Below are 26,129 nucleotides of genomic sequence, written 5' to 3' on the forward strand. Positions count from 1 at the left end.
GATCATATTACACTCTGAATGTGACTTGCCACGTAGAGGACAATTCACAGGGGATTAATCCTGCACTGTATGTTAACCCATGCAGTTTATTTATATATGGTTATTTATACTGTAAGCGCCATTACTGGGAGTAGGTAAAGGAACACTGCACGCCAGAATCACTACAGTCAATTGTAGTGGTTATGGTCTTAGTAGTGCCATGGCGTCCTCACCATTTAAGAATGGAAGGACAGCTCATCTGGACGTGCCAGGCTCCCATTGCCACCTCCCCTCCAGCCAGACGTTCCTACCACAGAGCAAAGCCGCATTTATTGTTTATCCGCAATTGAGCAATGCCCTGTCTTGGTTAAAAGGCAGCCGGGGAGGTAGTGGTAGGCACCCAGTAGAATCCAGTAGAATCCAGGCAAACTAAACCGTTTACTGTGGGAGGATGACAGGACACCCCTGGCACCATAACAACTACAGAAATTAGGCAAATGTAGTGTTATAAGAGCTATAGTACTTCTTTTTAAACTATTCACAAACTATTTTTTATTTTTTTCGGCAAAGAAGCATATTATGTAACCTAAGCTACTGCTGCTGTAAGCGCGGTTGCTTTATCTTTGTGTTTATATTACGTAACCTAGCATTATTGCAGGACTCTCTTGTATAAAGCCAAACTGGTATCACACAGAGATGTAAACAGAAAAATGCTTACCGAACATTGTTTATTTGCAACATGCTAGCTACCATCTATGTCAGCACTGTACAATGGGTAGACAAACCCTACAGGGAATTGGTGATAAAATAACTTAATTTCATGCTGACAAGCTTGAGGCCCTGCTTGAGGAGGCAAATACCAGTTCCAGTCCATTTACTGTAATTGTAAAGCATATAAATCGCTTCAAGTTGTGAGTATCTCAAGTCAAGCTTTGACCTGTTTTTCTAAACCGCACACAGATAAACAATTTTATGATTTGTGTGATTTTTGCCATTGCCTCCTAGAGAGTATGTACTGCTTGAAAATGATCTTTGGGTAGTTCTGTTCCATTTCAGCCACTAATTTAGTACCAACATCACCAATGTACATAAATACCTATTTTTAAATAAGCATTACATCAAGCAGAATAAAAGGGCCTCCACTGAACTGTGTGGACATAGTAATGGGTGATAATTCCTCTGCCTCTTTGCATGTATTGTATGTAAGATAATATTATGGGTAATGGGAAAATATGTATTGTAGACCAATTGACTTTCTGTACCTTGTATAAAAGAATAGTAACGGCTAATTTTGTTGCACCACAGTGTTTTTTGTAATGTAAAATATACAACAGTTAATAGTAACATTGTATATAGTACACTGATCAGGCACGACATTAAAACCACTGACAGGTGAAATGAATACCATTGATTATATCATTACAATGGCATGTGTCAAGAGGTGGGATGTATTAGGAAGGAAGTGAACAGTCAATTCTGGAACTTCATGTGTTGGAAGCAGGAAAAATGGGCAAGTGAAAAGATCCGAGTGACTTTGACAGGGGCCAAATAGTGATGGCTAGACGACTGGGTCAGGGCATCTCCAAAACGACAAGTCTTATGAGGTGTGCCCGGTATACAGTGTGTTGGTACCTACCAAAAGTGGTGCAAAGAAGAGAGATTGTTGGAGACCATCCACACTCCTTCATGGCAATGATATTACCATGTAGCTTCTTCAGTAATATAATGCACCCTGACAAACTGCAAAAATTGTTCAGGAAATGTGTTGAAGAACATGACAGAGGGTTCAATATGTTGTCTTCAAGGTGTTGCCTTGGCTTCCAAATTCCTCAGATAGTAATCTGATTGAGCATCTGTGGGATGTGCTAGAACAACAAATCCGATCCATGGAGGACCCACCTAGCAACTTGCAGGACTTGAAGGATCTGCTGCTTATAGAGTTGTTTTGGTAGCGTGAGAGGAACCTACATGATATAAGGCAGGTTGTTTTAATGGTGTGGCTGAGCTGTGTAAATACAATGGTTGATAATATTAGTGGTGTATTTCAATTCTTCTGTAATAGAGCTCATAATATAGTGAATTTTATGAACATGCATTTCCTTTTGCTTCTACTACTTAGAATACATGTTACAAGGTCCATATTAAGTGACCAATCAGGAATGGGTCAGGTGCAGAATAGGAAATACAATATTACAAACACAAGAGTAAGTGAGCAATAAGAAAACTATTGTGTATACACTACTACACATTGTCTTTTTTTTTTTTTTTTTAAATTCTTTATTTATAGCGTGCAGGGAATTACAATCATGCATGGTGTGCCACGATAGCACGAACAAGAGTATACATTATAGATTTTCATGGCTGTTTTAACCCCTTAAGGACCAAACTTCTGCAATAAAAGGGAATCATGACATGTCACACATGTCATGTGTCCTTAAGGGGTTAAACAAGACTGCACATTTTATATTTAAGATAAACATGTTAGACTAAGCCTTTTTCAGTTTTAAGTGGTTCACATGCTGGTGTTGAGTATGTCGGTTTAAATTAAGTCGTACATTAGTTGGGTCATATCGATTAGATGCATGAGGCATGCCTAGTCAGAATATGCACATTAACCCCTTAATGACAGACGACGGATATATTCCGTCATGATTCCCTTTTATTCCAGAAGTTGTGTCATTAAGGGGTTAAGCTACAAAAGACCAAGAGTACAAAATAAACAAGCTTTCAACATTGTAATCAATGGCTGGAAACCATGGACAGAGCTGACTAACAGTTATCCGAGACGCTAGCCACGGGAGTTTCCTTAAGTAAAGTAAAGCAAGGGTTACTGAGCTAACCGAGTTGCTTAACAGACAGTAAACTCGTAAGCTTAGCTATATCTTAGTGCCGACATTTCCTACAAAATTAAGTAAGCGATTAGTTGTTGGATGATAGTAAATGATAAAGGTGAAAAAACAAAAGCAAAATAAACCTAGACATATGCGGCAGAACAAAATACTCATTAGTGATGCAATCTGCATAGGATCGGGCGTCTGCAGCCGCAGGCCGGTAAGTCCATGGTGCACCAGGTGATTCAGCTCTGCCATGCAAACAGTCGGTCAGCCTATGCCCAGGGACGGAAAGCTCAGGGCAGGTCGGTGTATTGTCCTGTGTGGTTGTAGGCAGGTGCGGTGCCCCAGTGAGCCTTTCTCTCCAGTGGATCGTGGAGGGTTCCTTCTCCCGTTTCTCTCCCCAGTGGGAGTCCGTGCTGCATCTTGGTGAGCGTCGCTGTCAACTGTTCGTGTCGGGAAATGTGAGGTTGCTCTACGCTGGTCCAGAGTTCCTGGAACCGCCGGGTGATGCTCAGGTCGGGCATGCTTATGGGTCTCGCCCTGATGCGTGTTGGTGCGTGTGCTGGTGCCCAGGGAGCCTGGTTTCGTTTCCCGCCATATTTGTTCCCGGCATTGCCCCTGGGGTCCCTCTCTGGAGGTTCGTGGGGAGAGTCTGCCCATTTGTCTTTTGGCTGCCGGTCGGATCCAGGCCACCGCATCTCTTCTCGCCTGCTGGAAGGACTGTACTCGGTTTTGGAGCTTCGTCCAGAGGTGAGTGCAGAGTGTTTCAAAAAACTCTATGGTGCTACTGGGAGGCTTGATCAGTGTGAGCTTTGTTGCTGGCCTTTTTTGTGTCGCCATTTTGTGTGGGTCTCGCAAGTCCCGTCTAGCTGTAGGCTTTAATGGGTGATCAGGCAGTGTTGCTGGGGTGATCATCCCCAGCGTGGACCGGGATATCCCCCGCCGGTCCAGAGGGGGGGGCAGCAGGGTCTGGATTTTCCCACGCTTGTGAGCGGGCTCCGTGCCGGGAGGTCGGCCGCCTCTCCCTGGTTTCAGGCCCCACTTCTGTTCAGGCCGCATGGCCGGTACGGGTTTCTCTGTGGAGCTCCGGCTCGGGGTTGGTATCATTTTGCTCTGTAAGTAGTGCCCTTTCATTCCCTGGGCCTTGTGCGCTATAGGCTTTGTTTGTTCGATTAGAATGCGTGTTTCTTCGGTATTCGGTGCCGGAGCTCTTAGAGTACAGGTCCGGCCATCTTGGCTGCCAGGCCCCGCCCCCCCTCTTTTTTTTTTTTTTAGGTCCACTTTAAGTCTATTATTTATGTTGTAACGTTGAATTGGAAAGCACACACTACCGCTGCTGCTGCAATTCGCATTAGCATGATTACCTCATGTAGGCTTGATTCCTGTCAGGGCTGAATTCCGGTTAATGCCAATGAAATGATGACAAGAGGTCGGTGTCCATAATTAGCCTTCTGCTTGCCAGAGTCCTAATGCCAAAACTAGATAAACAAAATAGAAGCTTAGACATATATAATAAACCTTAATTTTCTTTTCTTTTTTTCGTAAATTTAACAAGATCATTTTACATTTGTACACTTGTCTAAAGCAATTTTTGACCGTTTTATTTAATTTCAGTAGCTGGAACCAAAATCTAATATCACGTGACACCTGGTATTCACACTTAGACTATCAATGCCCTTAACTAGACCCATATACAGCACCCACAGGTCATCAATATCTCATACAGCACCCACAGGTCATCAATATCTCATACAGCACCCACGTGGCACATGTACAACAGACAGAACCAACGTGACCTGTATAATGCCCAAAGTACACAAGAGACGTTTATATTTATTAATATGCATGTTATTTTATTTATAAACATGTTATATGCGACATCCTGTATAGTTCATACAGATCATCCTCTCAATATATTAGCCTTTTATAAATGGATGACCTGAATGACGTTTTATATTTTTCATGTTTCTGCTGAGATTTTGTGTATCGTATATTTGCATCTATTTATGGGAACTATATTTTTTCGCAATTATGTATTTAAATTGTGTAACTTTACCCCTGGTTGGGCCTGATTTATAACCACGCGCTCATAAATTCCATTCCCTGCAAACCATCCTATAAATAAGGGTCATCAATACAATATGTAGAAGTCACATGCCAACGGAATTACAGGAATTACTTGACTAACGTCTTGTCCTGTGGTGTGTGCTGTCTAAAATAAAGTCATTGATTATGACCTGCCCTCTCCAGCATACAAGTGGCTGATTTTTTAAAATTAGAAAAAAAAATTAGAAAAAAGTGGAGTATGAAGCAATATACACATCGAGATCCATTTCCAATACAGAAAAGACAAAGCATATGTAAGGCATCAGAACAAAATGCAGGATATAAACTTTGCAGCAATTGTGTTTAGTTGGGCTTTTGTCCTGGACCCCACTATCCTTCTTTTATTTTTTTCTACATAAATTTAAACACAGCCATCCAGAACCATGGTGAAATTACAAAAGTGAAAAAAGAACTGATACAAAATAGAACACTGAATACACATACATAAAAAGAGCCGGAGGGATATCCTCAATCCCCACTGCCATTTTATTCATGGATGCCCACATTATAATTTCTATAAGAAATGACATTTAATTTTTTTAAAAATGCATTTTCCATGCATGTTTCTAGATCAGTGTCGATCCTTTCCCTCTATTCTCTTAATATATTCAAATGGACTGGTCCAGAGAGACTTGACACTGTCCCATTTTGCCTTCCTGGAAAATTGATCTGCCCATTGCGTAATCGTGTGTCTAGTAAATGTATACAATTAAAGCGATTTTATTCAGTGTAGCAGTTAGTACATATCTGGGTCCCTTGAGCCGGATACAAATGGAACTGAGTGATTGCACTTTCATCTTTTAACACCTAAATCACACATTGTGGAATGCCAAGTACATAATTTAAAAAGCTCTATCACGTTTTAGCTTAGTACTTCACCACAAATGGAACACTAGGCATGGATGTGCCTATTGTCCGTTGGAACTTTAGGGCCTGAATATGTAAAATACATTAATTCATAGTAGCAGTTTATATTTATTCACGTCAAACAACTGTGATTGATAAGTCAGCTTCATAAAATATTGCCCTATCATTTCTAAGAAATATGTTGATTCCAAAAGGGGGGTTGTCAGTGCCTTACATCCAAATATTTTGGAAACAGTCCCAAGCACACACATTTCATTTAACAGATAATAGCAGCAAATTATAATGGCTTGAGATAATCTCAACTGTTTTCTTGAAAAGACCCCCTGGATCTCCCAAATGCAAGGTTTGCATAAATGAAGAATGTCATGAGGGAATACCGTATATAAAAAAAAAAAAAAACGGCACACGAAGACTGGCAGACTAATGGTTTCTGCTTACAGTAATCTCCAAGGGTTGGAAAATTGTAAACCTTGGCTCAAGCAGAGCTGTTACTAGACACTGGCAGAGACACTGCTTCCATCTCCAAGTCTCCAGCGAGAATTTCATGCTAACTGAAGTCATATGTTATGAAATCGTAAATTGCATTCTAACGATTCAAAAAGGAATAGATTTTACGGTTCCCGTCAGGCTGGAGAGCAGGGTTTGTCAAAACCGAGCACCAATGGTTCAAACCCCCTTTAAAGGCAGAGTTTCTCCATTTTGCTTTTCATGTGGACCTATTAGCCCCTTAAGGACACATGACATGTGTGACATGTCAGGATTCCCTTTTATTCCAGAAGTTTGGTCCTTAAGGGGTTAAATCGGTCCTACATGATCCCATTTAAGAGACATAAAAATGGCAATGGAAACGCCTCTGGAGGAGGTACAGTAAGGTTAGGAGAGCAGTGCTAGGCACTGCTACAGATTTGACTCGTCAGCAAACCGGTTTTCCAATAGGGTCACTGTTTGGATTTTGGATGGAGATGTATAGATGAGGTCAGTTTTTCCCATTTTATGAAGATGTTAAAAGTTGTTTCTCTACTGTAATCCCAATGAAACCTTGACGGGTACAAACCGATTTTTTTGCACAAAAAGACATGGGTTTTATGTATAACCGTTATGTTCGCTTTAACGTATATGATTTTTTTTTAAAACTCTTTTCATATTTCTCTATGTTCGATTGCCTATTTATATAGTATATAGTTTAGCCCAGAAGAGTTGCAGGTTGCCCAAGTCACATGTAACGGGAATGTAACTAGCCCCTTGGCACACCAAGTGCAAATAACTCTGATTGTGCCATGTTCCAAGCAGAAACACTGCACATCCAGACTCCAGCACCATGACCACGTCAAATTACTGAAGTGCTCATGGTGGTTGGAGTAACCATTTTAGGTAATTGCAACTAACAAAGCTTATCATATGTGTTGCAACCTCACCCAAGAAAGAGGCACTTCGTAAATGATGACAGTGGGATTCTAGAATCTATTACCAGAGACGTTGTAATGATAGAAACAAAGGATGCTTTTTTGAAGTTATTAAAGCATGTACCATCTTGAAAACATAAACTGAGATTTTAACCACGATAACCGTTTTTAAGGTCTCAGTCGAGAAGTTATTTCTTCTTTTTGGCTTTTGTTCAACTTCCTTAAAATGTGAATACTTTCAAGCTGGAGACCTAAGCATGTGAGTTGGTAATGGTAACGCTTTGTAATCCAACTACATGGTCTTTACATTGAGGAAGAGCGTTGTGGCCTTAAGTAAAAAAACAACAACAAAAAAACACTTTTGAAAATGTATCCAGCTGTCTGTAATCCTGCCATAGTTCTGCCTATACAACATTTTACCTAATTTTGCCCTTTTTGTGCATGATCAGAACATTTGACTTATACGGGCACTGTGCATAGTTGGAATTAACCCCTTGAAGGGTGCCAAGAATGACATGGTAAGGCATTTGGCCAACTCTGGTCATGGAGAGACTGCTAAGGCTTGTGATGATATTGTTGTTGTGCATATTATGACTGATCATGCTGGGATTTGTAGTCTAATAGCCAGCTGGCTGCTTTTCTGCATGGACCAGCACAGCATGTTGAACGGTTTCTATTCCTGGGATGTGTAATTCCCTCAATTTATGGAACATTTGGGTATGTGCTTTGTTTTCCATTCTGTATGAGGTACTGCAAGATTTGTGTCTGCACTTTGTCAAAACGTATAGGCTTACATTTTCCTTTAGACTACATCCTACACGCAAGATTTGCACCAACGTTTGTATTACTCCAATACTTCTTTACTACAATTTGTTATCTGGCTGTGAAGGCTGAGTTCTGGAGGTTGGACAAGGCATTGTCATCTTTCCCAGTGCGTTGTTGGTTCCTAGCACACAAAGGGTGAAAGCCCCTCAAAATTAAATTTTAAAAAATATGGTAATCTAGTACAGCCCTTGATTTCTGTTGTGTCCTTTGTGTCTGTTTTTTGATTTCTGTATTTTGTGTCCGTTAATGCCCTTTAATGCAATAGCTGTGTTTAATCATTCCCTCATGTTTGTTAAAAGAAGCCAGTTAACACTGTTGCATTAAATACAGCAAACTAGAAATTAAATTAAATAACGTCACAAGCTGGCATTCCCCTACCCAGTGTTGGGCTGGGTGAACAGAATGGGAAATGTTTTTATTTTAATTTTGTTTATTGTCTGAATTATGTTTGTGGCTTAAAGTGCATGAATAGTGGATAACGAAGTGAATTGTGATTAATGCATTGTGATAAATACTAAATGGGACGGCCTAGGTACAGATAATAAAGGAGTGAAAGAGGACAAGTTTCCCATTTCATAATATGTGTAACTGGATCAGTATTGTTTAAACAGGCCTTACATCCCTCACAGACCAATATCTAAATATATTGGTCTGGATGGTGTTCACCCAAAACTAGTGAATTTGGAATTTGTAGCCTGTATGTGCTGCATAGGTGGGGCTTAAATCCCCTTTGCAGAAATGTGATCATGTTCCTATGCCTCTTTCTGCGTGATTTCTGATTAATAATACATGGAATGTGTGAATCAGGTACAAAATTAGGAAAAAGTCGAGGCTAACCCTGCAAAGACTATGGGATGACGTCACAAGCAAAAACAGTAGCGCATCATGATGTCAGTGGTTAGCAATGACTTGTTTTCTCCTGCTTTTTTGTGACTTTCCTCCTGCGCTTGCCGCAATATTGGTAAAGCTTCTATTAACAATTGTACACCTCACGTCATCACATTTTTTTTACGTGATCGCACGTCAGGAGGGACTGCGGTCATTGTGCTCAGTGGCTCAAATGTATTTATTTTTCCTATGGTCCTGGATTTCATGGTTTGGCCAACTGGGAAGTCTGAGCAAGTGTACTGATTGCGATTGTATTCAATTTGTACTAATTATACGGCCTATATATTTTGTCTTGTCGTGTTAGCTTGATCAAGAATTAATTTGATTTTGAAACGTTGCTGCTTGTAATACGCACCGATCTTCATTAAAACTGCTATTCAGTCATCCTTCAGTGCCCGGACCATATCTTTTCTATCCTACATTCGTATTGGGGGGTTTGCCAGCCTTGGTCTACAGTTGTACCCTCGATAGATGACTTTGACCAATTTTGCAATTTGGTTTTAAACACAAGATAGCCATGTAAATGGAGGGATTACAAAATGGTGAAACCCTATAAGGAAATTGAGAAATAATATATGTTTACCATGTTCAAAAGCCTTTTCAATGTTTAAAGATCATTTTATGCACAATATTATTCCTTTCGTAAGCCCCTTGAGTGCCATATTTATGAACAAGTAATTTATTGCAAACTCTCCTTGCATTAAAATTATTTCTTCAAACAGGAATATTTAAAAGGAAACTTGCATGTCATGAGTTGATATTACATTTACTTTTTCCCCGATATTAAAAAAATATATGTTCAGGTGGTTTGAAAATAAAATTAAACATAGAAAACAGCATCCCTGGGTCCACTTTGATTGGGAACTGAGACTCCTTGTTAATCATTCTCATATGCTCTGGCCTTTTTCTTTCATTGAACTTAGAATATAGAGGTGAAGATACAGAATCAATGTATCTCTTTCACCTTCTCCAACGCACTATCTGGTAGTGTCTGGTCTGAACTGGATTGTGATGTTATATTGCTAATTCTTTAGTATACATTTAACAAAAATATGGCGCATCACAGAAAACAAAAAAGTTTAGCACAACTTATCTTCAGTATTGTATTTAGAGCAATTTAAAGTAAAGTGATGGGAAGCAGAACGATTTAAAAGAAATATCTTGCACACCAATAGCATTTTAAATGCAACCCTGCAGCAAGCATTTTATATAATCACCCAAAGAAGATATCTCTCCCCAATTTAAAGGAGCGTAAAAACACATCTATGGAACAAAATGGGGAATATGCCCTTAAAATTGCTTTTACTTTATCGACCAAAAGGGGAGAGGGAGCATGGGCTTACATAACTTACACCTTTACTACTTGTCATCACAATTTGCACAGATTAAATAATGGCATTCTTCTCCCTGTCGTCCAGTGCCTGGGGGTGTCCAGAGCGAATTCCACATTCGCTGCAGGACCCCAGTCAAGCCACGGCGACTGTGGGCAGAAGTGCGGCGGTTTGTCCCCTGTTCCAGCTAGGAAGTGGTCCTTGGCAGAGGTACCCAGCCAGGGGTACAGGGAGCTCGGTTACACTAGCAGCAAGGAGGGCACAAGGGTGGGTTAGTATGGAAACACCATCAATGGTCAAGTATATCATCAAAATTAAGGATAACTACTTAATGGGCAAAGTGACTGCCCAGCTACAAAACACGTACACCACTTTTAGCAAGATATGGCAACCCTGGGAAGACTACTTAGACGGACGTGGGAACACTTACGCAATCAGCAACGGGACCCGCTAACCCATGTAGGGGTCACCATCGATAAGCATCACACCTGCACCCCCCCTTTCCCCTTCACACCCCTCTACATCTCTCATCCTCTTACTATTCACACTGCTTTCTCTCTTGTTACCTCATAAAACCAATGAAAATGTTCGGGATGAAGCTAATAGAAGTTGTGGCACTTTGTGACCACTTAAGTATGGTTAGACATGAAGATCGCAGCTTGGCCTGCAGTGTACTTGATCACCATACAGTACATTGTTGATAATGTTTGTCACTGTAATATGACACGTCATGCTCTTACTTCTGTACGGCTGAATCCTTGAACTCATAAATAAAGAATTAAAAAAAATTGCTTTTACAATACCGTGATACCTACTTCCTTTTACATGTGTATATTGCTCAGCTCTGATTTTGACAGCTGCAGAAGGGTGTTACAATGTTGTTTCATCACTTAAAATGGTCAAATCTGTTTAATCCACTGAGCAGCCAGTTGGTACATGGTTTCTGGTTAAAACCTTGTGGATGATGTCACTCTTAAGGCTCACATTATATCTCCTGGGCTCAGGCACTGGAAAACTGGCACCCATCCCATGTCTTTCCTTGTGTTTTTAATGTAAATCAGAAAAGTATCAGTGGTGTCTAAGAACCAAGATCACCGTGTTATGTTAATACAGCTCTGTGGTTTAAATAAATGTAGATTATTATGTGTTTGAGTTTACAAAAGCTCCTCATAATGGGAAACATTCAAAGGAAAAATAATTTGGCTAGCCAGCATCCTTGGGCATATACCGAATACAAAATCTGATTCTGGTCAGTCACTGCAAAAAGTCTAACCATACAGGAATATACGTTCGGGTTTAAGCAGAATGACTGATTCTTTGAAACAGATGGAATGTTTCTTCTATTGCACCATATTGCTCTTACATAGCATCCAACGAGTCCTCTGGAAGCAGATTTTTGTACCTATATATCATTTTCAGCCGCTTGTTTTTTTTTGTGTTTTTTTTAAACCACGAATGCTGATCCATCTCATAGAAGTTGCACAGACTTTGCAACATTTTAATATTTCAATTATCATTAATTGAATAATTCCATCCGCAGATCAAAAGAAGCAGATGTTGCGCGGAGTACTATTTGATTATTACAGCCGTTTTTAGTTGGGCTTTGTGACACATCTGGTAAATCAATTACACTCAGCTGTCCGCTGCTCCCAATATGTAAAAAAAAATATTATTTTTTAAAAAGCTGAATACACAAATAATTAGACCTATCTAAGCAGGAGTCTGCCAAAAAGACATTGTATATGGCAGATTCTCCACTATATATTTCATTGTGCTTCCCTGTTCCATCTTTGAAACAGTAAGTACAGTTGGATACCGTCTTCGCATGTCCAAGAGATTTACAGGTTTCATTTAAAAAGAAAATGTGTTGTTGGCCTCTGTAACATCTGAGATTTGGCGATTGGCTGGTGTACATGTGAGCTCATTATAGGTAGCATTCTGTGTTGGACTCGTTTCTTTTCAGATTAGTTAAAGAAATGAAAAAGAAACATTAACCCATGGAAGCTAGTAATGGGACAACACATAGCTAAAAGGAATTACATTATGAATTATTGAATGATTGAACACTGTGGGATTTGTATCTCCAGTGACAAAAAGTTAACTTATGGTGCCGTCATAAGGAACACTATAGTCACCAGAACAACTGCAGCTTAATGTAGTTGTTTTGGTGAGTACAATTATTGCCTTCAGGCATTTTCATGCAAACACTTTAACATTGCCCCTAGAGACACCTCCAAGTGGCCCCTCCTCAGAAGGCCATTGGAGGTGCATCCTGGCTCAGTGCTGCACAGTAGGCAGCTCTGCCGTCAGCATCTCCACGCATCCCAGTGAACAATCTTACAGAAAGCAAGGAATTGAACAACACTACTAATGCACAAAGTTATTATGTGCATGTGCAAAGTCCATAATTATGAAGTATTCATAATAATTATGGAGTGTAGACCCCAACATTTCACACCTTTTGTTTTGGCCTTGTCTACTGCTGAATACCACGGATAAATGTGTTGTCCATTCCTAGACAAATATGTGCAGACATTTTGCAACTGGTTTTACTATAAAGGCATTTTCGTATAAACTCTAGAATCTTTTACATGTCCCTTAGGAAAACCCCTGTATTGTGAGCAATAAACCGTGCTGCTCAATATAGAAAATAATGAACATAACAGAATAAAAACGCAAAGGGTTTTTTTTTTTTTTTTCTTCTTCTTCTTCTAAAATGATCTAGTGTTAAATATATATGCTGATCGGAATATTTCAGGGTGCATTGGGGAATATCATTATGTCCTTTTCCTTCCAGACGTTTAAGATTTATGATTCAGGATGTACCCAGGTGTGCAGGTTGCTTTTCCATTCATACATCCAGGAGACTGTCAATAAGTGGTACCAGGGTAATATATATATGGGATGGTATATAGTATTTGACTAGAACAATATGTGATCTGTGGGGGGAAAAAACCCTATCCTTGAAACTATGCAATAACATTTGTACTTAAAGGCAAATCATCACTTTTCTGGAAAAGTACTCAAATTAATAATCACTGAACATTCTCTTTAAGAATATTGACACATTTGGGGGGCGGGGCCGACCGCCATGCTGGCAGGTCGCACAAAAGAACAGCTCCTGCGTCCTAGCCCAATTTTCACAAGAAAAATAGATTTAATACCTATCAAACGACTGGCAAAGGCGACCCTGTGTAAGCAGATACCCTGGTCCTGAAGTGAGGCTTGCTGCAGAGTTTTAGTCCCTCGCGATGGGGAGCGCTCGGGCGGTGAGTGAGGTGGACGGCCGCTACCCTGCTATCCTGCCCACCAGTGGCACGAGCGGCACACAAGGCTGAGGAGGTCCGGCCCCGTTCCCCCCCCCCCTGGACCGGAGGGGGTGATCCCGGTCCCCACCCTGGGCTCGCCAGCAGCCAGAAAAGCTAACACTCCAGGCTGTGATGGAGCCCCAGAACTCGGAGGCCGCAGCCAAAATGGCGGAGACAACATGCAGAGTCCCCAAGCCAGCAAACGACAGACGCAACAAACTGATACGGGACACGTGGAAACCAACATGTACCTGCCAAGACCCACTCCGGGTTAAGCTGACCGGTAGCGGAGATACTGGAACCACGTCGCACCTCCATGCAAGCAGCAGCACAATAGGCCGGCAGAGACTACGTGCGCTTATAGAGAGGACTCTCAAAGCAAGCACCGCGAGGCAGCAGACCCACACTGACCAATAGCCCATAGCTGCGAAATCACAGTGAAAACAACGTGGCTGCAGAGATCTAACTCCTACCCGAGGTAGACACTGGACCGAACCGCAAGTACACCGTAGGGGAACTATTCTGCCAATTACCTGGACTGCACCTAATTTGGCTGTTCCCAAGCTTGAGCCCCTCTGCAGTCACTACACTTCAGAGGCAAGCCTCACGGCACATAGACACTGGCGGGTGGTTAAACTGGGGTGGTAAAACTCACGCATGTATGAAGCTTCTTTTTATTAATCTACTAAACTGATTTGCTTTAGTTAAACTGTTGACAACACCAACTATGCTAAGACAATCTCATAAGACCTAGCTTGAATGTCATGATATATTTTAATAGCTCTAGCCTGTCTAAACCACTAGCGTAGCAACCCAGAGTTAATTGCATCACCCATAGACTAGCTACTGCTCTGCTTAAGTATGTTCACTATGTACGCTTATTCTACGCTATACCTTATTATACAAAATGTGCCTATTAACACATTGCTCCTACTGTTAAGCATGTAAAACGCTCGAGGATTGCTATTGGGGCACCATGAGCCTGCCTGTTTTTATCACAATGCACAATAAAAATAAAGAATTAAAAAAAAAAAAAAAAGAATATTGACACATTTAAGGAGATGCAGCAGTGCTGTTCTGGATGTTAAAGGGACACTGTGTTTTAGTGGTTATTGTGCCTTGAGCAGTGCCCCCTGATTTGTAGTTAAATCGTTTCCCAGCGGTTTAATAGTGAATCAAGGTCCCAAGGCACCCACAGCTCAGACCCCACTGATGGAATGGATAAGACAGAGTTGCTTTCTGGCTTACAACATACCACATCATACCAGCGGCAGCCAGTGGCACTACCAGTGGTATGATTTTGTATGGTGTTAAGACTGAGCAAAAATCCACCTTAGACATTCTGTCAGAAGGGACTAGGTTGGGAACCCCGATTCACTGTTAAATGGAAATGGTTCAGTGACGAAACAGGGGAGGTACCCACATACTAACAGCACCATTACTGTGATATGTGCAAATGCCAATACAGGAGAAGCTGTTCTATTTACTTTAATTACATAGCTTTTTGAGAACTATTTATTCAATACATGCATGGATAGCTCGGATATAAAGTTCAGACAACCAGCTATTTTGTGTATAGACTGCAATTAAAAAATACCTTAAATATAATGCTATAAATGTAACTAAAATAAAATGGTAATAAATATTTTCAAATGCCCTGCTGATTGAGAATACCCGTATTTATCGGCGTATAACACGCACTTTTTTCCCCTGAAAATAGGGGAAAAATCGTGGGTGCGTGTTATACGCCGATATCCCATAATTACTTACCTGTCCTGAAGCGTGGGCCGGCTTCACAGCGCGCACCGCGGTACAGGAACTTTAATTTAAGGTTCCGGTTTCCGGCGGGACTGAAAGGAAGTGTGCACAATAGTGTGCACACTTCCTTTCAGTCCCGCCGGAAACCGGAACCTTAAATTAAAGTTCCTGTTCCGCGGTGCACGGTGTGAAGCCGGCCCACGCTTCAGGACAGGTAAGTAATTATGGGAGGGGAGGAAAGTACACTATGGGAGGGGAGGGGAGGGGAGGGGGAGGGGAGGGGAGGGGAGGGGGAGGGGAGGGGAGGGGAGGGGGAGGAAAGTACACTATGGGAGGGGAGGGGGAGGAAAGTACACTATGGGAGGGGAGGGGGAGGAAAGTACACTATGGGAGGGGAGGAGGGGAAGTACACTATGGGAGGGGAGGAGGAGGAAAGTACACTATGGGAGGGGAGGGGGAGGAAAGTACACTATGGGAGGGGAGGGGGGAGAATACTATGGGAGGGGAGAGGGGAGAATACTATGGGAGGGGAGGGGGGGAGAATACTATGGGAGGGGAGGGGGGGAGAATACTATGGGAGGGGAGGGGGGGGAGAATACTATGGGAGGGGAGGGGGGGGAGAATACTATGGGAGGGGAGGGGGGGGAGAATACGAGGGGAGGGGGGGAGAATACTATGGGAGGGGAGGGGGGAGAATACTATATACTATGGGAGGGGAGGGGGGGAGAATACTATGGGAGGGGGGAGAATACTATGGGAGGGGAGGGGGGAGAATACTATGGGAGGGGAGGGGGGAGAATACTATGGGAGGAGGGGGGAGAATACTATGGGAGGAGGGGGGGAATACTATGGGAGGAGGGGGGAATACTATGGGAGGGGGGAGAATACTATGGAAAGGGGGGAGAATACTATGGAAAGGGGGGACACTATGGGATGAGGGGGGAATACTATGGGATGAGGGGGGGGAATACTATGGGATGAGGGGGGAAATTTCCTGGAATTTCTTTCTAAAAATGAGGTGCGTGTTATACGCCTGTGCGTGTTATACGCCGATAAATACGGTACTTTCTTTGTGAATCCATGGATACTGTTTCAGCTTCATTTTAGGAATTATGCACTGTCAGCTCATTTATAGTGGGAGAATTGTGCAATGATATTTAGTCTCTTTGTGTAAGGCATAGAAGCTCATCAGAGCTACAGCAGAGAAGTTTGTTTCTTAGGTGGGTGAGGACCAGTGTCGGAGCATAGGGAAAGGTATGTGTGTGTTATTATTATGCAACACAAACCTATGTTGCCCAAATGACTGGCAATGACGAAAGATGACCATCTATTTGCACAAAGGCTGTGTTAATGTACTTCAAAAATCATGTGTGCCCAAACATTTTTTTTTGTCTTGCTAGGGACACATTAAACAAAGACACGGGCAACTGCATAATTTCAACATTTGCATCACTTAAAGTTTTGATGTGAGTTCCAACAAGTCTCATCCGTATCCTATCTTTTTACTCAGATTTCAGCTCTCCTTACAGGGGAGAGCAGAATGATTTCATAGTGTGTCCAAATGATTGCATGTCTTCCAGCAGAATATTGAATTGTAAACATCTTAGGTCATTGGAATTCTCTGAAAACTCAGCTGACAGTGAAAGAAAACATATGAATATTTTCTGCTCTGGGGCTTATTTGTAAAATAACTACACACAATCTTTGAGAAAGATCTGGCTAATGTGAGTCCCAACTGAGCATGTGATTGCTCTTGGCTTACTGAGTTTTCAAACGATAAGATTTCTAACTTTGTATAAAAATTAGTAAACTCCTTTAACCATATAGGGGTACCCATTTGGGCAAGGCTTACATGGAATATGGTAAAAGTAAAAAAAAAAAGTGATAAATTTAGTGTTAAGAGTTTTTTGGTTTATTTTTCGGCTACCCATCTGTTTACTTAATGAAGCATTAAGTCCAATGGACTGTTGGCGCCAAATTTCATGAGCCTAAGGCCCCTCGAGATGTAAATCCCGCTCTCTGTATGTCCTCTAATACCCTCCTGCCAATGAGGAGAATCAGAGGACGTTGTCCTCACTTTGTAAAATATGGTTTCTTATCTATAAATCAGATACATACCCACATATCAAAATCCAAAGCTTCTATATATGCCAGTATTTAGGCAGTGACCTCCATTCATGCATGTATAATGCATTTTCCTTTAGGCTATTACTCATTGGTGAAATCAAGTTTAGTTCCAACATTTGATACATTGGAGTGACAGCTAATTTTTAATGGTTTCCAACTGAGCCTTAATCTCCCTGGAAAAACAACGTGACATGATGTAACCCTGCTGGACTGAGGAATATTGAAAGCATACAGAATCTTTATAGTTTCAAGACTTTTTATAATTTCCTTTTTTGCCGTGAAGCTCAGTTTTGCAATGATACACTTTAAACGATATTCTGAGCTTCTAACAATGGTCTCGATTTAATAAACTTTTGAGATGATTCAGCATTGTCAGAGAAAAATTTCAAATGATTTATCTACAAACATTCCCGTAAACTATAATAGTGACCATTATATAAATCATTTGAAAACTTTTTCTAACCATTTTGAATCATTTGGAAAGTCAAGGCCAATTTGAGGATAGAAAAGTAGAAAGGAAAATAGAGAATAATGATACCAGGATAGAGAAGAGGGAGAGAGGGATACGTGTTCCCAAAATTATCTATACCACCTAAAGAGGGACATTCAGTAAGTATGACTCTCTCTCTGGAGCAAAACCATCAAACAAAATCCAGAGGTTGAAAATACACAATCGTTTAGCCATTAGTGACTTTTAGAATCTTTTCTTATTCCTTTAGGTAACTATTTGATCTCATCTTTAGAAATGTTTGGTTATGTAGTTGAGCTACTGCCAAGTCCAATTATACAACTGTGTATTTTCACTTATTGAAAGTCTGGAAACATTGTTTCTTTTGGTATTAGGTATAGCTGGACGTGTATATTATGGAAAAAGGAGGACCATTATAGACGCATATGTTTTTAGGCCTGTAAGCCCCTGCCAAATAAAAAACAGATATACATTCTTCAGTTATGTGTATTCATGGAGTCTACGTGGCTTTCACATAGCTTCCAGCTGTAGGGGAAGGTAACTAAAGGAGTGTATAGACATTCAACACTTCTGGATGAAACTCTCTGAGATACATTTTGATGTTGATGGGCAACACTGTCTGAAGTCTTTATTTTGCTCATATATACTATAACTTGATGATTAACTGGCATGGAGGTAACTAGGCACAGTTAATGTAGCCTATAAATATGGGAACAAAAAAGTTGAAAAAAAATCTCTTAGAGTAGAAAATAATTTCAAGCTAGCCTAAGGTCACCAAAAATGTGCTAACCAGAAATAAAATATACCAAGCATACTAAAGTATTATTGGCCCGTAACCTGATTTGGATCTAAAACCGATTACAGACATTGTTTTATCATACCACGTTCTTCTAGGAAAGCCATTCTAAATCTTTAATTTTTTTACAGGAAACTATGACTTCCTCTTCTGCCAGGGTCACCTGCCCTGGGCTCAAAATTGTTAGAGGTGCAAAATTCAAAAGAAAGTCTTAATAAAACACAGTGCCCCCTCCGCCTCGCATAAAAAAAATCTCCCAATGCTTGAACATTCTACACAGTTTTTTAACATGACGGTGGACATAAACATTGCCACGTTATATTTTACAGTATATTTTTGCTAAATACAGCCATGGTATCTTCAAATGGGAAATCACACTATTTCTAGGTATTATGTACATGACTATTTAATGGTATCATACCGGTACGTACAGACTATACACATTACTTAAGTTGTGAGGTGGATTTAAAAAAAAATATATGCAATTATCAGTGTCACACACATCACGACCATAAGGCAGATAAGGAAGGAGGAGTGAGGCTATCTAGGCACCCGTTAAGGGACTCTGGGAGTTCTGGCAACCCACACTACGCAGCTACTAAGTACAATAATAATTTTTAGTAATAGGTTTGACCAGGATACCCACATTAGGGTCAAGCAGGATAGGAGGAACCCAGGGCAGGCTACAATTCTAGGAGATGTTTGGAATATGTTTATCTCCTGTAAAATCATGTCATAAGACTGTAATCTTCCTACCATGTAGGATTTCAGGTGAGGACAACCATGTACATTAAATTAGTGACTTTTTGAATATAGCATTGAATAATAAAACAAGTATATTTATCAGATTGCATTTCATTTTTTGTCCTGATTATAGCACTAAATCCAGCTCCATATGACTGACAAAGCAAAAACAGTTGGCAAACATTTATAGTTTGAGTTTTGTTACAAGCCAAACTTCTCCAGAGCTGCCTCAATTTATAAATCACATGGGTTCATGTGAGCAAGCATTAAAATTCCTGTTAGTATAGAATCAGCTGAATGTCAGACCGTGTCCTTGTATATATTTGTTTTCTTTTTTTTTTTTGCCATTAATTAGGAATGGATGTTAAACAATATGTTTATCGCTGTGCCTGGGACAGCCTGCTGGCAGTCAAAGGGTGCAGATAGTTGCTTAAGAGGGAAATCTGTTTTCAATAACTCTGTGACTTGGCTTGCCTGAGCTGTTATATAGCATCCTTCCAAATCATCTCTGGGGGAGTGAAATGAATCCTTTATGTGTAACCAAGATTACGGCAGAATGGTAGCGGGGAACAAAACTCCCCCAGTCCCCCCCCCCCCCCACCTCTCAAATTCCACTGGGAGTTTGTATTAAAAAAAAAAAAAAATCTTTGAAGTGTCACTGTAAACATTATAGGGACACTATGGTCACCAGAAAAACTACAGCTTAATGTACTGGTGAGTATAGTCAGTCCCTACAGGCATTTTAATGTCAACACTGCCTTTTCAAAGAAAAAGAAAATGCATTGTTTATATTGCTCCCGAGCAACATCTCTAGTGGCAGTCACTAAGATGGCCACTAGAGGTGCTTCCTGGGTCAGTTCATGGTTAGCGTCTCCATTGAATAAGATGCTGATTGGTCAGTGTGCAGTGTTTCCTGTTTTTCTCCGCCTCTCCCACCCCTGCCTGCCTCCTTAGCCGAGATCATCAGAACTTACTATCTCAGCCAATTCAATCCTTTCCCATGGGAAATCATTGGATTGGCTGAGATTGTTAATTCTGGTTATGTTAGCCAAGAAGGTGGACCAGGAGCCAGACCTGCGCAACGCTGGAATAAAGGTGAGTTTTTATCACAGATTGCTAGGGTATGGCTGATATCCATTTATACCTCATTCACCTGTATCTTATATGATGACTGGAACTGCTCTTGGAGGAAAAATTACTACTCCCATAAACACCCTGCTGGACAGAAGTTTATGGGATAGGATAAAACTCCACAGACCAGAATGAGAGATCCTGATTGGTGGAGCCTTTTCCTGGTGAGGGAGGGCTGTGGCTGCAGTTAGCACTCTGTGTGCAAGTGCAGGAACCTTTGAGTACGGTATTTAAAGCGTGTGTTTATATGTGCGCCATATAGAAATAGTTCCTTCTGTGGTAGTGTCTGATTGCTGTTATCCTCACCATACTTTTCACTTCTATTCAATTTTCTTGGAAAACACTGTTTAGTAGCTGTTCCACCATTCTGGGGTACTTTCTTATTGACAGATACTCAAAAATCTAAATTCAGTCACTCAATAGGCTTGGTAGATATATGTCCTACAACATGAATGCTGTACTTGTCAACATTTTGTTTCTGCAACACATCACTGCAGTTCTCTGCACAAACACACGTGCAGCTAACTTATGGCTCCCAATGCGACGATCTCTCTGTACTTTGCTAGATACAGGATACACATTTTATACCCACTTCTATCAGACACCCTGCCTGGCATATCAGAGAGAACGTTGGGTGGTATGATGGTGATATCTATTGAACTTGATAAGCGTAACGGACACACAAACAGAAATCTTTTCAACAACTTCCATCAGGAAGGTGAAATATTGATGATTATATTTACAGAGTGATTTCTGGAGGCCTGAATGGTTTATGCCATAACAAATATATATATTTTCTGTGTGCAACTATTTTTTTCATGTCAATGTAATTTTAAGCTATATTTTATAAGTGCAAATTTCTGCTAAAATATCATTGTTTTTAGATACAAAATGAGTTCCTCTTCCTTATAGGAAAACAAATTCCAAGTATATCCAATTTATTTTATGTGTGGTTTTTGGACGCATTCCCTTTGTGATTACTGGGAGTTTTCCAGTGACTGAAGTTTGACGTTTGGCTTTTGTCTTCCCTAGGTTGGTGGTTTGTGAGCACAGCAGAGGAACAAGGCTGGGTACCGGCAACCTACCTTGATTCACAGAGTGGAACCAAAGATGATTCTGAAATCAATACCTCGAAACTGGGGGATGGTAAGTTTACCTAAATTATGCTTTACTCGAGTCTAGATTACTTCTAGAAACAAATATCTACATTGTATTTCTGTTTTATGCCTCTAGAAATGACAGGTTTCTAGCTTCACCTCTCACATATACAATTTTAAAAGTCTATCCCTGCATAATAAAGTGTACTTTTCCCTTCGGAAGTGACACCTATGAAAAATGTACACACCAGGTCTATATTTAAAATAATCATTGCCCGCATAAAAGTCAGTTTTAAAGAAAGTCTGACCACCTCAAGCCTCCTAACAGCAAGAAATATGGGTGTAGGTGGAATGGACCTGGTTGGGCATTCCGGAGACAGAATGTACATCACTGGTGATTTGCAACATTCTAAAGGATGTGCATCTGTTCTGCCATGAAAGCCAGCTGAGCAGGCTGTACGGAGCACCACAGAAAAGCTCTAGTATGGATAGAACTGCCCTCCATTGGCTTTGCTCTGAGTTTGAGAGATGAATAATTTTTAGACTGATTTAGATTATATTTATTTATAAAATATTTTACCAGGATGGATACATTGAGATTTCTCTCGTTTTCAAGTATTTTTATTATTTCAAAATAATTATCAAAATGTAACCATGTATTGTTCATGATAATACAATAAAAAACAAAAAAAACAAACATAAGGACAACTCAAAATAGATACTTACCTTTTAACATGCCCCTTGGTGCACTGCTTAGTGGGATCTTCTGCAGGCACATACCTCCCAATACATAGCTAGATGTTCCAACGAGGAGCCTCTGATTTTAGTCTATTGAGAGTGATATCCCATAATCCCCTGTCCAGCAGGCGTTTATAGGATATACTCCAGAGAGCAGATCCAGCCATCACTTTGGATGATAGGAATTGCATTGTAAACGGATCGCAGCCTTACTGGGGTGTTTTACTATCAAGGAAGTTGCAAACTGTGGATATGCAGTCTTTTTACTATCAAGGAAGTTGCAAACTGTGGATATGCAGTCTATGCTTTGATTTTTCCTATAAGGAGGGAGCATCCACAGTAGGGATATTGGCAACCTGGAGCTAAGTGATTAACAGCCTTGCTGCCCAGTAATGCAAAGTGTTTGAGACTTAGGCTGACTCGAAGGTGAGACATTAAATTGAAATGGCAGTATTCAAAACAGCAAAAATGAGCCTATGCAAAAAATTCCATTTATTTGGTTATTTCAAATTGCTTTTCATCACACATGTGGCACATCTGTGTTAAATCCCTTGGTGCTCTGCACAATGCATGCTAACTTTAAATCGTTTCAGGTGACCAGATTCACTTTCAAGAGCAGAACCTTGGAATATTGATTGTGTTTTTGTTATGCGTTGCTGTTGTAATATACTTGCCCGCATAATGAAAGGTGTTTCCTGCAGATTTTATGCTCCAGAAATCTGTAGAACATCTGAAAATATTTGCCATTTGAAGACCAGAGGTTTGAGTAAATCCGTTCTGAAAGCATCATTCATGAAGATATAACTGATTTTTACATTTAGATGCAAAGTGATTTCTTGGAGCCTGGGGGGGGTTTATACCATGTTGACAATGTAAATTAGTATTGTGTGTACAACTATGTCAGCCAAGTAAAACTAAAGTATTTTTATATTGAGTTACCCAACAATTTATAAGTGCAAAATGTGTAGGAAAAAAAAAAAAGTTTATTTTTATCTTTGTGCGGAGGAACCAAGCCCTGGATTAAAAGTTCAATTTTTTTATTAGATAAAGACAATAGATATATATAGATGCAACTAGTTGGTTATGTGTTTGATAACATGGTGTTGGATAGGCAAATTGTCACATAATTATCTAAAACATATAAAGGTCCCCAATCTCCCATTCTATTTTGCACCAATCATTAACCCAACCAAGATTGGGTTTAGAGGTATGGGAGAATGTGAATGGAATTTTAAAGTATCTATCTAAATCCAAAGTGTGATTTGGTTTGCTCACAGGGTGGATGATTGAAGCCTAAACACCATCGGTGATGCAACCAATATTACACGTGTACCTCATTGATCATTCCTCTCTGTGTTCTTTCCCAATAAGTCTTCCATCACACATTTTAAAACACATCATCGCTTTAAATAACTAAATAAGCAGTAAAGACACTGCTAAGGGCCAATTGGATGAACCGGTATGGCATTAATCCTTTAGGCTGATGACGACACAGCTTTGGCAATTAGGCCAATAAAAAAAAAGGTTAGCACAAAGGAGCAAGTGTCGTGTACTTGCATTATTTTTTTTTCTACACTCTTATTGTGCACTTTTCTATAAATTAAAGTAAATTTGAAGTCTCACTAACACTTTAAGTAAGCTGTTAGTTACAAGTTATTGTCATGCATGGATTTTATTTATGTCCAAAGACATTTTCCCTTTTTTTTATCATCTTTACCATGTTCAACCTTCCTTATCCTTGGTTTCTGGTCATGAAACCCAGTATTAAAGAGAAATGCAGACTGCTTATGGTCTGCAATGGATGGAATATGCCATGAAAGCGTTAACGCCTCTTTTCAAAGTGAACCGGTTTCTCAAATGCCTAGTATTGTGGTTTGAACTTGCATTTTTGTTGCTGCCCTTCCCAGCTTCAAGTGCTGAGAAAATGACTTTCCCTTTCAAGTTTTATGAGTCAATAGATGTCCGGCGTTTAACTGTGAGCCATAGAAGACATTGTATGTACTTATTTAAAACTACAACAAATCCCTCCTCCAATCCTCATAAATCAAAGCCGACATTCCAATGAGATTCATAAGTGAAGAATAATTATCCACACGTTAAGCTTACATCTTTATATTTTTACTTTTACATTTTCTAAGGCAGAGTACGTCATGGCATGATGATCAGGACCATGCAATTCAAAATATACAAAGCACATCACTAGGGTGAGAATAGAAAGATTCATTAAGTATGGGGTCTCTTGTTGGCTAATCTAAGTAGGAGGAATTATTTATGGTTTTGTCTAAATCAGGTCACTACAGTTGTTAATATTTTTACTTTTTTTATTATCTTATTATTTATTTTATTATCTTGATTCCTCCCTTTCCTTGAATTTTGTTACTTTGCAGACACCAGCTTATATGGTACAAAGTATCATGTAACCAAACCAAGCATATACCAAATAATGTTACAATAGTCATAAAAGACAAAACACTTGCTCAAATACAAAAAAAAAAAAAGGAAAACGAACATGTCTCATGTTTAATAGGATTTACCAGCCTTCAAGAAACCAGTAATCTCTCAGAAATCCAGGCGGTACTTTTTCACTCCCCAAATTTATTTATCTTTTTGGGTTGTTTTTTTAAGATCCATTGCCATTAACTCTGGCGTTAAATAATGAAAAGATAAACCAAAAGTAAACTGTTGATGAATATGCAGTCACCTTGAGTTACAAAAAACATAAAACACATCAGGACACAATGACAAAAATACAAAAAAAACACACTTGTGAAAAAGAGAGAAAATATATTTTTTGTGTAGTTATTGACAATAAAGCGTTATTAGCTGCTCTTTGCTAATATATGTATTTGAGTTAAACTTTTTCACAAATAGAGAATTAAAAACTGCCTCTTATTTTGTTCTCCTTAAAAGTTGACAAACTGATAAGATCACTTTCTGTCAAAGAATAGATTGTTTGCCAACACTGCTCTACTTGTGATTTGAAAAATTAGGCCTTTTATGTTATCAACATGTCAAACCCCCCTACACAAAAAGGATGTAATTTGTAGGGGAGTCAACTTTTCATTCTAAATTACATTGATGGACTTGGTGGGAAGATGTCAAATAGTCTAATAACCAAAGTGTCCAACATATCTGTCATATCATTTATTAGAAGCTGGTCAGCTGTTTGGAATGTGAATCATAACAATAACTAAATTGGACATTTTAGAAAATACTCAGAAGAGTCCAGCTGAACTTTTGTGCACATCACACTCCTTGGAAACGCGTTATTTTCTACACCCATTCTTCGACAGCTGAGCCAGAAGGTCAATAGACAATGTAGCAATGGCTCTCCCATGACTGACTCAGTTTCCACCGTGGAATTTAGATGTTGACCATATTTTCATATATTGTATTTCCAAATTCAACCGTTTAGAAAATTCAATCTATGTAGCATGAGCTGCAAGTTGGCCAAGAAATTAAGTATATTATTGTCAAAAGATCTAGAATTCAAGTTCAAAACAATGTCTCAGATTCGTCAAACGATATACTTTAAGGACGAATGGTGGTCTGTGGTAGGAAGATGTTCATTAAAACAGAGTAAAAAACAGAAACAAGAGTAAGCACTAGATAACAGATAGGCAGCGACCCTATAAGGGAATCCCTCAAACACCCTTAAGAAGATAATAAGAGAAAAAAGAATAAAAGAAAGGGCTGCGCCAGGGAAATTCAATATAAAAATAGTCCAA

General features: G+C 39.9%; 1 protein-coding gene across 4 annotated transcripts in view; it reads left to right on the forward strand.

Annotated features, from left to right (window-relative positions):
• The window catches only part of SH3PXD2A (SH3 and PX domains 2A), a 266,755-nt gene that overhangs the window by 209,440 nt on the left and 31,186 nt on the right, over positions 1-26,129 (forward strand). For all 4 annotated transcript variants that reach the window (XM_063434631.1, XM_063434633.1, XM_063434632.1 and 1 more), the window contains one exon: positions 21,599-21,712. In XM_063434631.1, the coding sequence (XP_063290701.1) occupies positions 21,599-21,712 (114 nt within the window). The remainder of the gene's footprint in view (positions 1-21,598; positions 21,713-26,129) is intronic.

The sequence above is a fragment of the Pelobates fuscus genome, chromosome 10 (assembly GCF_036172605.1).
Source record: "Pelobates fuscus isolate aPelFus1 chromosome 10, aPelFus1.pri, whole genome shotgun sequence".
Lineage (NCBI taxonomy): Eukaryota > Metazoa > Chordata > Amphibia > Anura > Pelobatidae > Pelobates > Pelobates fuscus.